The sequence below is a fragment of the Buteo buteo genome, chromosome 5 (genome assembly GCF_964188355.1).
Source record: "Buteo buteo chromosome 5, bButBut1.hap1.1, whole genome shotgun sequence".
Taxonomy (NCBI): domain Eukaryota; kingdom Metazoa; phylum Chordata; class Aves; order Accipitriformes; family Accipitridae; genus Buteo; species Buteo buteo.
The window spans coordinates 19,215,423-19,229,087 of NC_134175.1; the positions used below are offsets into that span (position 1 = coordinate 19,215,423).

The following is a 13,665-nucleotide window of genomic DNA, read 5'->3' on the forward strand; positions in this document are numbered from 1 at the left end:
TACAGATATTCATTCTCCCATGAATAAGAACCAAGAGCCTCCAACTATATATCCTTCTTGGAACCATCTTAGCCAGAAGCATTTGGGTTCAGTATTTTATTTTATTATTTTTTTTAATAGCTCAAAATTCCTTTCTTCTGGATTGTTAGACTCCTAGATGTAGACAGTCTTTCTGCAGTATTTATTTGAACATTATCATTCAGTCTTTCCTTCCTGTCCCAGTTCTTTGAAGACAGGCATGAGTCCCAGAACTGCATGCACTGTCACAGTAGCAGGAAAAAAAGTTATTGACTGTCCTTTGTAGAACTATAAGAAAACGAGCTTTACGCCCTTGTCAGATAGAAGCTGAGTTTTTCTTTTCTAGCCTTGTAAAGCTTTCTGTTTCTACCATGGTACGTGTTGGCATGTAAGACCCTTACAACATTTGAAACCTATTCTGTTTTCACAGGGCTTTTTATAACTAATACTCAAATTATTGTCCAAGCATTTTAAGCATGACTGTACTAAACATGTGCTGAGTAAACCACCTGATTCCTGATTTCATTAGGTTTACTGTTCATACACATGTGCACTGCATGTGTGCATGTTATACATGCTGCTAGTGTTTCTAACATTGTATATTAGCAGGTCACTAGATGAATCTGGAGTAATGACAGTCATCAGTTCAGCTAGAAAGCTGTTCTGTGATTGTACAGATTTACAAGGGGAGGGAATATTGCAGATGTTAGGGTATTTTTTGCCTTGCTTCCTCCAGCTACCTTCTGACAGATGACAGAGTAGATTTTCATTTAAAAGTAAACTAAAGAGTTAAAATGAAATAAGTCGTCAGAAAGTATGGTGAAGACCACAAGTTCTTTGAGAGGATATTGCGATGGAAAAGCATACAAAACTGGCTATCAAATATTTAGACACCATTGCTGAATGGTATCCTGTGTAAAGCACTCATAACTGCCATTGAGTTTAGGAAGATGATGTTAATCTCTGAAAATAAACTCCTACTTGAGGTTAAGTTTGAATGTGTTTGACCACAATTCCAGCATGGGAGGTTTTTATAGGAAGCAGAGACTGGTAGTTATGGCTGTAAACAGCTTAGTCTCCTTAACATAAACATAGATTCAGTGTTTTAAATGTTTAATCTGTAAGTTGAATATGGTGTCTCTGTGGATACTGCGTATAGGGTTCATAAGGGAGCATCCATTTACATTTTCCATTTAGGTGTGATAAAGACCCTAAGTGACTATTATAAATACATTTTTGAAAAGACTCTGAAATACACAAAAGTTCTCATGTGACATACCCCCCCAAAAGCATAATTATAGACATATTCATAAACTGTAATTTACCTAAAACTCTGCACATATTCTAACAAATTAAAAGGTGGAACCTGACTTAAATTGCTGCTCTTTAAACTCTGAATCCAAATCTTTCTGCAAGTGTGTAACATGATGGAAAAGCACAGGTAGCCAAGTGTGTTAGTGATGATGGAAAAACTATGAAGCAGGAGACCTCTTCACATCTCTGGTCTGGCTATGATAGGGAACAGCTGAGATGGTAAGAACATTCTTGGTGCACAGGCAAAGGTTTTGTGAGACAAAAGTGAAATTAAGCTGGCAAGAACTGGTCCTAAACAGAGCTGGGTGCATCTGTACTGCTGATGAGGAAAAACAGGTATATGGTGAGGTGATTCCTTTGTATCCCCATCATCTTGGGCCTTACTAGTAGGGGAATGAAGAGAGGAGCCTACAGACCTTGTATGTTTGCTTACTTTTTGTGACAAATGTGTCCTAATACATTTCAGAAATGTGACTGTACATGAGAATTACATTTAAGTTGTGGCTACGAAAGGAACTAAGTTATTTGTTTGGAACAGAAGGCATTAATTAAAGGTGAAGATGAAATTTATGATGCATGGCGCAAATAACAAGTTTGTTCTCTTTATTGTGTAATAACAAGCTTTCTCATGGCTTCCCATGTTTTCTCCAATGAATGCTTGGGCTTGCGTTGCCCAAAGGCAGCTTAAGCCAGCCATTCACGGACCCTACATGTATCTGGAAGCAACACGGTTTGGTCTGATGTGTGATTTGGAGGGGGGGCACTTCCTGCAAGCTTACCCAACTTGTTGAAAGTAAAATATATATTGTCTTCTGTAAATCCATGTTGTTGTGAAATGCACAGACCTGTCTTTATAATTTTGAATGTTTTTTGATATCACTGACATGATGAAAACTATGGTACTGATTTTTTTAGCTGTCAACATCTGTATTTGGAGACCTCAAATGTTAACAAGATGCTGCATTTTTATGTTTGCATCTCACTCTAGATTTTTCAGTGGCTATGTACCATTTAATTAAACCTCGGCCTGCTTTTGTAGAATAACTAACTAAAAAAGCAGCACAAAGAATAATGAGCCCTTTCACAGTGTCTATGCTTACACCTTCATTATCAATTGCATTTATTTCACTTGTGCCCAACCAGGGGTCAACCAAGAAGCCATGTTTGGACAATAAATTATCTTTGTCGCTGAAAAAAAATCTTTAAAGGCTGCAATACAGCATCTTTTCTCAAGCTAAAAACATGTTTTGAATTAAGTCTTTGTTTCCTAAGATCCTTCTAAGAAAAAGACAAAGATAGCAGGATGAATAAACACCCCAGAAGTAAGCTAAGCTAAATCTGAAAACTGGAAGGGAAAAGTCATCAGGTTAAACATGCAATGGGAAATGCACTGCACAAATAGTCTTTGTGCTTCATTGTTTGAAAACTGTTAAAAGACGTTTTTTTCTCTTCATTCAGAGATGCAGCATCTGCTGCTTTTCAACAGGATGGTTAAGTTTTATCCTGAGGCATGTTGTTATGAACCATATTGCTTCTGTGGGATGTGTTTTTAGAGTAGTTCTGAGCAGTTTGCAGATACTGGGACTATAAACTTATATTAAGTGGGGTAAAATTAATTCATCTAATACAAACCTGCACCAGGCTTACATTAAAATGGCAGAATGAATCTCTGAATGATTAGAAAAGATTGTTTGGAAAGGATGTTGAATGTGCTTAGAAATGGTCTCTCTGAAATATAATCCTGTGTAGAGTGTGGCATGGACCTACAGAGCTTATTTAAAAGCTCAGTGCATCTGTTGTCCCTTTTAATTTTTTCCATTAGGATTTTGAAGAGAGTCTTAACTTCAGCCTCAGTTTGAATATGTGTTGGGAGTGGGCAAGAGGAGGGTTTATGTTTGGGTGTAGGACTTGAAGAATGTATTTTCTGTTGAGCAAATGCTTTAGACTGGCAAACTGTTAGTACACCTGCAAATTATTTCTGAAGCAGTAAGCTATATTATAACGTACCAAAAAAGGAAAGTGCAAACTATCCTGACTTCTCTTTTCCTTACTTCCTTTAGAGTGCTTTATATTGGTCTTGCCTGTAATACAGCTCGATACATTTACATCTCATATCTGGAAAACGCCTGGACTGTTCTTCCGATGGAAGTACTTCAAGGTAAGACAGTGCAGTAATGCCCTTCCAGTATAAGATCAAGTGCTTACATTTATCTTCTTTTCAAGTGAACTGTGATTAAGTAAAAATCTGGTATTTCTCTGTTTTTTTGACCACAAATATCCCAGAAGACCCAGGTCCATAAAACATTACTGTTTATCTTGGAAAATATTTGACGTCAAAAGGGTGGGTTTGCATTTGATTGTGCACAGTTCTCTGTTTATTCATACAGAACTGTGCGAGACGAACACACCCTTTAACTAAACAAAGAGACAGAAGCACAAGGTTGGTACACACCTACTGCAAATCCTGTTTGGTGATAAATGTGAACTTCATTAAATGCAAAAGGTCGTGGTTCTTGAAAGGATGCCGTAAAAACAAAACAAAACAAAAACCAAAAAACAACAACCAAAAAAACCCCTCAACCATAGTCTGGGTCATTCTGTCTTAAAATATTTTGTACTTTTTCAGTGGTATTATTTGATCATACCTTTAGACTACAGGATTAATTTTTTTAATAGCTAGAGAGGAATTTCTTTCAATAGCTTTGTGCTAATAGAGCTTCTTTAAGATACTTGCCTTTTAACTAATTTAATTAGAAGGACAGAGGTGTTGTCTATGAAAAGTAATTTGAGCCCTGTTTTCAAGTTGTGTTGTCAAACAAGTCAGTAAGACCTTCATTGGAATGGTAAAGTATAAATTGTTCTAACTTAGATTTTACGACTTTTTTTGTCTTAGTAGTGGATACCACTTCTCAAAACCAGGAGAAGTCTAAACTATTTTATTTTCTGTTTTCTTCAGTATTTGAAGGATACTGAAGTATTTGGGTTTGTAAGCTTGCAAGAGGATGGGTAATTCAAATGCAGAAAATGTTTTCCCTGTCTTTTAAAATAATTGTACCATCTTTGTTAAAGCCAGTGTTTTGGATTTATACAGTGCTACTTAGAAAATTTTCCACAGATTATACTTAGAAGTTTTATTCTTCTATGTGCAGAATAATTTGAATTTGCAAAATTTTCCACAGATTATACTTAGAAGTTTTATTCTTCTATGTGCAGAATAATTTGAATTTGCATTAACTTTTTCTACTATATTTACACAAATCTTTGTAAGGTAGATTTTTAACTTGAGTTATAAAATGCCATTGGAGAGCACTGTGTAGATCTTTGCATATACATAGAAAGAGATTTGTTTGTGTCCTGGCTCCTTACCTCCCTGCTAACAAAAACAGTTTATTGTATTAAAGCTGCCCCAACAGCAAGTTTCTGAATTTTGTTACTAAAAAAACCCTAAACCACAACTATTGAATTGATACTTCGTTGTGCATACCAAGTGTTAAAATATGAAAATGTTACAAAGAATGTGTTGCCTGCTTAAACATTTGTGGGGAGCAAATGATGAATACAAAGCTTTGGATATTACCTTCTAGGTAATCCTGTTTTAAGAGACACCTCAACTCAAAATACAGGAAAAAAACCCAACAACTTGTGTCTCAATAATACAGCCATAAGTCTGTGCCCAGAAGCATCCTATAGTCATGGCTGAGAAAGAAGTTTATATTACTTTTAATCTCATTTTTATTCTGCTGAAATTTCAACATGGATTGCTTAATACGTAGGTTTGCTTTTACAGCAAGGCTGAGGGAGCTGTTTTCCTGGTTTTGTGTGCTGGTATCTTGAGTTATCGTGATTTAAAGAAAAAACTAAGGACCTTCAAAATAATACTTTCTCATAAATTTATTTGCCAGACTTTTTCTATATCTAGCCACTGCTGAATCATGTACGCTTGGGTCAGTCTTTCTGTTTGCAGTTACTTATAGTCAGCAAATGAGAAAGTTAAAAACAAACCAAACCAAACACACAGACATACAACCCCTCCCTGCCCTGAAAGCCTCTTCATGTTCTACGTAAACTTTTCAGCCTGCATCTAACATGCTTTATTAGTGTCCATGAAGTCTATAGGTACACTAGATGTGTATCTAATTACTGCCACTACATTTGCTACATTCCAGTAATCTCATTCAGTATTGCTGAATGGGACATCAAGTTTATCTTTTTAGAAGTACTGTTGAGTCCATCCCCCCCTTTATTCTTTTCACCTCCTCACTTTTACCGGTTTTAATCCCTTCTTGATTCATTATTTCTTTTGCAGCAGTTACCAGATCCTGTTTCTTTGGGCTCTGCTTTCTTTCCTCCATATCCACTGAATCTGTTGGTAGGGTTAAGGGGTGACACCTTAATGAAATTTGATGAGGTGGAAGCTCTTATTTTTGTTAAGTGAGTTTGTTGACAGAGGTGAGAGTTGTAGCTGCTTTGCATATGTATGGATTAGAAGTATTTAAAAACAAAAAAAGAGTAGATTGTGCAGAACACAGGTACCATGTGGGCCACATGACTGCATTAAGTTGATACGTCTTTTAAATCCCTTGGTGAAGTACTTATTATAATTGTACCTACCTCTTTTTGGAGGAAGCTGTCAAATTCTGTGTAAATTCCAATTCTATCAGCTGGAGAGGTTTTAAGGTCAACAACAGTTTCAGCTGCCTTTTGTGAAGAATTTATTTTTCTTTTTAATAAGTTTCTGCAATACAAGAAGGATTATCCCCATGTGTTGTGCTGAGGGGCATGGAGAGATTTCTGGAAGATGACTTTGCAAACTGCATCCATTGATTGTAATTAGAGCCATGCTGTGTTTCAGTTGCTGTCTGTAACTGGGATAGGGAGGACTCTTTAAGTGCATTGCATTCTCAAAGGAGTAAATGAGGAGATTTAAACTCACTTCTTAACTTAGAGTTTTGAATCCACATGCTGTATGGACTTGCCCATGCAATGTATGAAAATAAGAGCTTGGGCTGAATCTTTAATAACTGAAAATTTCAAGACATCCTCATAGGCAAATGTGTGTAACATGTATATATGTCATCAGTCTGTGAACATGCAAGCAGTCTTGTTCATTTCGCACTTAACAGATTAAGTTTTGATACGCTAGTTAGCTGCAACTTGCTGTTCCAAAGCGATGGTCCAAATTCTCTGGTAACAGCTATGCTAGCTCACCAATTTGCATGACAGGTATTTTCTGAATTACAAAACTATATTGATAACCTGAAAATAATCTATTTTCACTTGGCAGTTATCCAACAAAGTACAAAACAAGTACTATTCTAAGAAGTGACTCCTACTGATGCTCCAGCAATACAGTTATGTCTAGAGAGCAAAAAGCGTGGGTCTTTAACTGGCAATAATTAGGATGTACCTCTCTTGAAATTAATCTGGCTCCCCGAATCTTCAATTTTTGGTTTCTATGTAAATTATCCGAAGTTTGCTAAACATTATTATTCTAAGCATAACTCTAGGGTTGTTACACTTGTTGGAATTACAGTCCAGATGGTGAAATGGTGGTTACTGGTTTTAGCAAATAATGTCACAACATATATATTGTGAACAACTTCTTTTTAAAAGAATTGTGGTTAGCAGTAATCCAGACTAGACTTCTTACATAAGTTGTTGTAAAAACTGTTCTAAATAGTCACTGTTCTATAAATAATTATAATAAAGATCACATTAGTAATGTACACACACACAAAAAAAAAAAAAAAAGCCCATACCTTTAAAGGCAGGTGAAATAAGCTGGTTTAAAGGTATGGATTTGTTTTCAGAGGAACTCAGAACATTGTGTTCTATCTGGATTGCCTAGTAAAGGTGAAAACATCCAAGAACCTGTTGGTTAAGTTATGGCCTTTTGTTTTCAAACAAATACAGTGGTATTGTGCTTCATGGTTCAAATAATTTCTGATGTGTTTTTGATTTGCCTGGCTTTAAAACTTGACTTACTCTTTAACAGCTGATAAAACCAAATGTTTTACATTAATTGATATCCTTTATAAAACAAAAACACATTATCTATATTAGATTAGCGTTGCTTTGTTATTGGGACAGTTCTTGATTGCTACTTTCAATGCATACATGGGTTTGCATTAAAAAGAAGTAGATATTCAGTGAGTTTTAAAACTCAGAGCTTTTTGCATGGAAAATCTGAGAGTTTTAAAACTTTAAACTGTAGATGGTAAGGTAAAATGTACTCATCCTAATGTAAGCTTTTTATTTTTCAACAAGGTGATATACTATTACCAAAACCAGCTCTGCAATGTATAAAGGTGGCCTTTACAAACCCAAAGCTTGAGAAATTTTTATTTAGATTTGGAATGAAATTAAACTGTATAGCCTTATGGACATCTAACATGGCTATGCCAGAACTGTATCAATTCCATACAGCGCTACTTATCATTTTACAACTAAGCGAAATCCAAGTTATTCTGTGAGCATGTTACAAAGTCATGTGTTTTCTTGCTCTTATGAGTCTTCAGCCTAAATGCCTAAGTAATTACTAAGTGTCCAACTGTTCATTAATAAGTCAAGTGTAGAGGACAGTAACATGTTGACTGAATCATCAGTTGTGCCAATATTTTTTTTTAAAACCAAGGCAGTAGAGCTTAGGCATTGGTAAGCTGTGATGACTATTTTTAATACCACTCAAATAAGAAAAAAATATTCCCACTCAGTCTGAGGGTGGCAAAATAGTTCAGGCTTATTTAATGTGTGACGAGCTACAAAACTTTTGTTTTTCCAACTTCTCCCCAACCCTGCCTTTTCCTGTCCTGTTCTTCCCTACTCCACAAAAAACCCACCAAGCTCAAAGGAGAGGGCTCCACCTGCAGCCTGTTTCTGCCTGCTGATGGTTATTCACTGTCTCTCCCCTTAGCTGTCCTTCTTCTGCAGTAGGAAAAAGTGTTCATAACCCTGAATCTACAAGGCACGTGCCAGAAAGAGACTTTCAAAATCTCTGCTGGAGAGCTGGGCCTGTCTGGGATACGTGGCCATTGTTTACAGCAGTGAGAACCTCGGCTGTGCTTGGTCCCCGGAGTGGGTGAAATGCGAGGCAGAAGCAGCGCACAGAAGTGCCTACACATGATGCAGTCGTAGTGGGAGGAAGGGTGTGCTGACTCTGCCTCTAAACAGAGAGGCAGGCTTGAAAATCGGCATCTTTGGCCTACCCTGAGGAGCTTGTGTGCTTTTCCCCTCCAGACCATTAAGTTCTAAATGCAGAGCGTGTTGGTGTTGCGTCCAGAAAGAGTTTGGTTGGAGGCTGTTGGTTCTTGGGGGGAGTGAGAAGGGCAGGAGGGGATTAATTCTTCCCTCTGAAATGACATGGCTTTCTCTGGTATTGTTTGGATTTTATGACCTTTGCACTGCCTTCATTGTGGCAGTAAGGAAACGGCTGAGAGGCATCAATGCTTTAATTGCCTACAGCTTACGAAATCAAGACCGTATTTCAGAGGCCCCAGGTCACTCTCAAAGGGACAAGGAATCTGGCAGAGAGACTGTTAAGGCACTTTATTTAGTCTTCCTAGGGACTGTGTCTCAAGAAGAGAAGTGAGGTCATCTTAGAGGGAGAAAGAGCTATTGACAGACTCTGCAGAAGAAGGAGTCATCATGTCTCCCTGTGGCTTGGTTGCCAGTATCACATTACCAAAAGCTGATTTGTACTTCACAGACATTTGTCAGTGAAAGGGTTTTGTTGTTTTTCTCCCAATGCATGCTCCAACTGATGAGTGCGGTCACTCTGATGTTGTATTAGTACGCTCTGGACCCTGTACTCTTCGCAATGTTTCATCTCTCTAGGTGTCACGCATGCGGCTATATGGGCAGCTTGTATTTCGTACCTTAGTGCGGCAGTGCCTCCGGAGCTGAGAACGTCAGCCCAGGGAATCCTGCAAGGTCTCCACTTGGGTCTGGGCAGAGGATGTGGGGCTATGGTTGGCGGGGTTTTGGTCAATTACTTCGGTAAGCAAAAATTGTATTGAAGATTTTTGTTTTATTTATTGAAGTTCTGGTTTTACTGAACTACCAGCTTTAAACTTATTTATACTTAAGATATTGTTATGTTTTAAAGCATAATGCACTTTGTATAAAACATGGACTCATAGAACTGCTCAGGCTGGGAGGGACCTCAGGAGATCTACAGTCCAGGCCCATGATCAGAGCAAGGTTAGCACTGAATTCAGACAAGGTTGCTTATGGCTTTGTCCTGTCAGTGTTACAGATTGAATAAATATGTTATGCCTAGATATTTTTAGTACTGTGTGAGCAAATCTCCAACCTGATCCTTAACTAAGATGAATGAATCCTTTGTGAGAGAATAGGTTGATGCTATGCAGCCTCTTGATGAACAAATGAGCATCTAATTACTTGGTTAAAAATCCTTTGCAAAGCCTGTTGAAGAAGTGATGGGGGAGGAAGATATAATGAAAGAAGCTAGTAAGAGTCTACATGGGACAATAGATACTCAAGGAGTGCATAATGCTGACTTATCTTGTATTACTTTATTAAGTAAGTAGATTCTCACTTTAAAAAAAAAATAAAATCTCATTACAGGTCCTGCGGCCACATTCAGAGGAATAGGGATGGCTTGTTTAGTGATTCTTCTTCTATTTGCACTGATCCAGTGGCTGTTGGTTCCTGATGAAGAAGAAGGTAAATATTCATGTCACTGTGACACTACAGAATTAGAGCTAGTGAAAAAAGGTATCTCAGAAGCTGCTCCCTGAAGCTTTTATTTTGTATGTTTGGTGACTTTAGTCAGATTTTTACAGAACTCTTTGTTTTCAAGTGAGAAATTTTTCCTGAGCAATGATAGAAATTGAGGTGATGTGTTCCTGTTGTAAGAAGGGCAGCATTGCATTCTTGGATGCTGGCAGGAGGAAAGCATAACATATTTTACTACCTGTATGTCCTCTCAGTTCTGGGAATCCCTCCTGTTAGTCTTAACAGCTATAGTGAGTCACTTCAGTTGCATCAGTTCTTTAAGGTCACCTTGACCACTGCATGCTCTCATATTCTACTGGTCCAAGCTACCTCTGCCAGAAATTGTAGAGAGGGCTTCAGAGGACACAGACTTTTATAGCTGCCTCAGTTCTGTTCTGGTACCTGAGAAATCTCCCCTCAGGTGGAACTTGAACTTTTTCATCTCCACCTTTATTACTGTAAAGGCTAACCAGAAGTTAAATGCTTACTGCAAAGGTAACGATTTAGCATAAATCTAATTCTTACAAAGACAATAAAATTGTGGCAACTTCTGAAAAGTCATGAATTTTTGAGCTGCTTTTTACCCAAATGTTACTTGCCAATATGAGCTCTGAGTATGAAATGAAAGTTAGTTTTCTTTAGCTGGGATATTAAATGAATTGTCCTTGACTAGTTATCAAGTCGCCTGTACTGAACTGTTCAAATATTTGTTTTATTAGAATTTGCTTCACCTCTGTTCAAAAGATAATGGCAAAAAATGGAAAGGTGAAAAGGATATTTGGTGCTTTAGTTTCCCATCAACTTTCAGTTAATTACATGTGAACCTACAAAAGAATAGTTTGTTCTTAATGGCCTTATTCTGTTTAGTTTGTTTCAGTCTTTGGTTTTCATTTAATACACACTACCCACCTTAAGAGCTTGTATCTTAATTTTAAGCATGGCAGTAATTAGGTTGCTTTCAACAAGAACAGTGATAACCATATTATGAAAGCAAGAAACGCTTTGTGTTCCTTGTCTGCTTTACACTTTTTTTAAGCTCGTTGGCTTTGCCAATGATTATTTTGTTTTAAAATTCAGAAAAGACAATGCTGGCGGAAAGGATCCCAGTGCCTTCCAGTCCTGTTCCCATAGCAACTATTGACCTTGTACAACAGCAGTCGGAAGATACCATGCCTCGGACTGAGCCCAGGCTCCCTCTAAAGAAAACTAAACACCAAGAAGAGCAAGAGGATGTGAACAAGCCTGCCTGGGGCATCAGCTCTTCTCCTTGGGTCACCTTAGCTTATGCTGTCTACCAGATAAAAGAGATGGTTAAACTGTCCAAAACCAATCCAACTCCTGAGAATCAGCCTTTGCAGGTAATCTTCTAATGTGCAGGACGTTCTTAAGTATTTATTAGATGCTAGAAAACCTTTATAGCTGTGTAAATCTGTTGGTATCTGGCTGGTATTCTCTGTCAGCCTGTAATGAATTTGGAGTTGTGACACAGTAGTTGAAATACTGCATTGAATAGAGTTGTTTTCTATGTGTAATAGAGCAGGAATAACTATTTTTGCAAGTATTATCTTCCTGAAGATGGGAGGAGAGGGAGAGACATAGAAAGAGACTCTGTTTTACAGGCTTGGATATTCTTGTGTTCCCTTTAAGTTTACATTTGTTTTCATGTTAGTTGGAATGTGTGGGTTATGCATTTTGCAAAATTTACAAGGTGATAATTGAAGATGCACAGCTGCTTAACAGTGTAAAATGATTTTTATTTAGTTTTGCTTCCTTGGGTGTCAAACATCTACGTGGTTGCAGAAGTAGGTGTTCCAGACAACTACTGATGGGATACAGAGCCCTCTGTTCAAATAAAGTTAATATCTTTTTTTCCTAGAGTTACACCAGCTAAGAGCCATTCTGTGATGTAAAATGTCTGATTGCTGGTGCTTACTTTACACCATTTCCCTTCTGTCCAGTCTTCTCCTAAAATACCTTTTAATACCTTTAGGTTTATTAATGATTGGATGGGCTTGGATCTTGAACTACCTTTTTAATGCTTCGGACGTGCGTTTCAGAATGGAGCTGAAGCATACTGCTTAAGCAAAGTGGGGAAAGGTGGTCAATGCAAGTTTTAGAACAGCATGGTTAATGTTAAAACCACTGTGTTTACCTGTCTGGAAGGAGCGCATGACATAGCTTCTTACGCACCTGGTAGGCGTAAACACAGAAGGGCTTTTTCCACAGCTGTTGTCTTCAGAAATGGGTAATTTGGAATATGAGTGTGAATCAGCAGAGCAGAGTGTGTAGGAATTTCACCTAGTCAGCCATCTCCTGCCTTTCTTATTTGTCTTTATTCTTGAAAATATATTTACAGGCATGTCTGCTTTAGGTTGGTTGGGTTTTTTGCTTGTTTGTTTTTGAACTTCCCTGAGTCAAAGAATGTGGTTTTTATAGTGACACTGAAGATATCACTGGGTCTCTGACATCAGAGTAATTTGTCCAGACAAACCGCTCTGTTTCCCATTGGTAAACGTCCTCAGGGTCTTGGTTACTGTAAGCTGTCCCCTTTTAAAAAGAGAAATCGGAGAAAAGCAGTTGCACAGAATTTGCGCAATGAACATGGCAAGAAAATAATGTTTTGCAGTTGTGTGGTGTTTGAGAGAGACTTGTCCAACACGGCTGGACACCACGCAGCTGCTTCACTGAAAATTTTGAAGAGGCCAGAAAGGCTTTCATGCCTGTTGGCATCTCTATGGCACATGATCTCTTCATTATTCTTTTCTTCCTGTAAAAATACAGTGCTGATATAAAAGTAGTTCTTGTTGATACGCAAAAAATCAATGCATCCCATTGTATTATTTTCTTCATCATCTGTGTTCTCCAAAATCTCTTATGCTTACTTCGGCACACCAAAAGGACAAACCTTCTCCAAAACATTTCAGGTTTTGTGCCCAGTCGTTTATTTTAGGCTGGTGATATTAAAATACTGAAACTAGAAAAAAGCTGCCCAGCTCTCTTATTAAATTTGTTAAATAGCCTCCTTAAAATGGAAATAGATCATTTGGAAGGAGGGTCAGTGCACAGAAAATGGAATTAGTCACAAAAATCATTCCTTCTTATTAAGATTTTGGCTTGATTTTCTACTGCTTGCTTATACTTCTTCAAGCAAAGGGACATACTTGCTGTATTCTCTATTCTTCAGTGCAAAACAAATAATCATAGATAGCGTGTCATCTTCTAATGTGAAATGTATTAGTGTGAAGGCTTTCTGTTTCAACCCTGGGGAATGTAACCGGTGTTTAAATGTGCTCTTTTGTTCCTTAGTAAGGCCTGTTTGAGTAGACTGGATGGAGTCGTACATCACTATGGCAAAAGTTCTGCCATTCATAAAGTCTGAACAGTATCTTGGGGAGGGACGGAACTATTGCAGAAAGCTATATTTAAGAAGCATAAAAAAATTTTACAGAATTGTTTGGTCAAAATAATGATCTTGTCTGAACACTTTGAAGTCCAGTTAATTGTTTTTTTTTTTCCCTTGAAACACAACAAGTTTGTTTTTTGCATGCTTCTTGGGAAAGTGCAGTTAGGAAAAGAGATGGAAGGTAAGCTACTGTC

The 13,665-nt window shown here is 37.6% G+C and overlaps 1 protein-coding gene across 7 annotated transcripts in view; it reads left to right on the forward strand.

Moving 5' to 3' along the window:
- Window positions 1-13,665, forward strand: part of MFSD6 (major facilitator superfamily domain containing 6) — a 48,706-nt gene that overhangs the window by 32,614 nt on the left and 2,427 nt on the right. For 6 of the 7 annotated variants that reach the window (XM_075027991.1, XM_075027992.1, XM_075027994.1 and 3 more), the window contains 4 exons: window positions 3,393-3,490; window positions 9,166-9,327; window positions 9,919-10,017; window positions 11,146-11,426. In XM_075027991.1, coding sequence (XP_074884092.1) covers window positions 3,393-3,490; window positions 9,166-9,327; window positions 9,919-10,017; window positions 11,146-11,426 — 640 coding nt within the window. The remainder of the gene's footprint in view (window positions 1-3,392; window positions 3,491-9,165; window positions 9,328-9,918; window positions 10,018-11,145; window positions 11,427-13,665) is intronic. The other variant, XM_075027997.1, reaches the window with a different exon arrangement.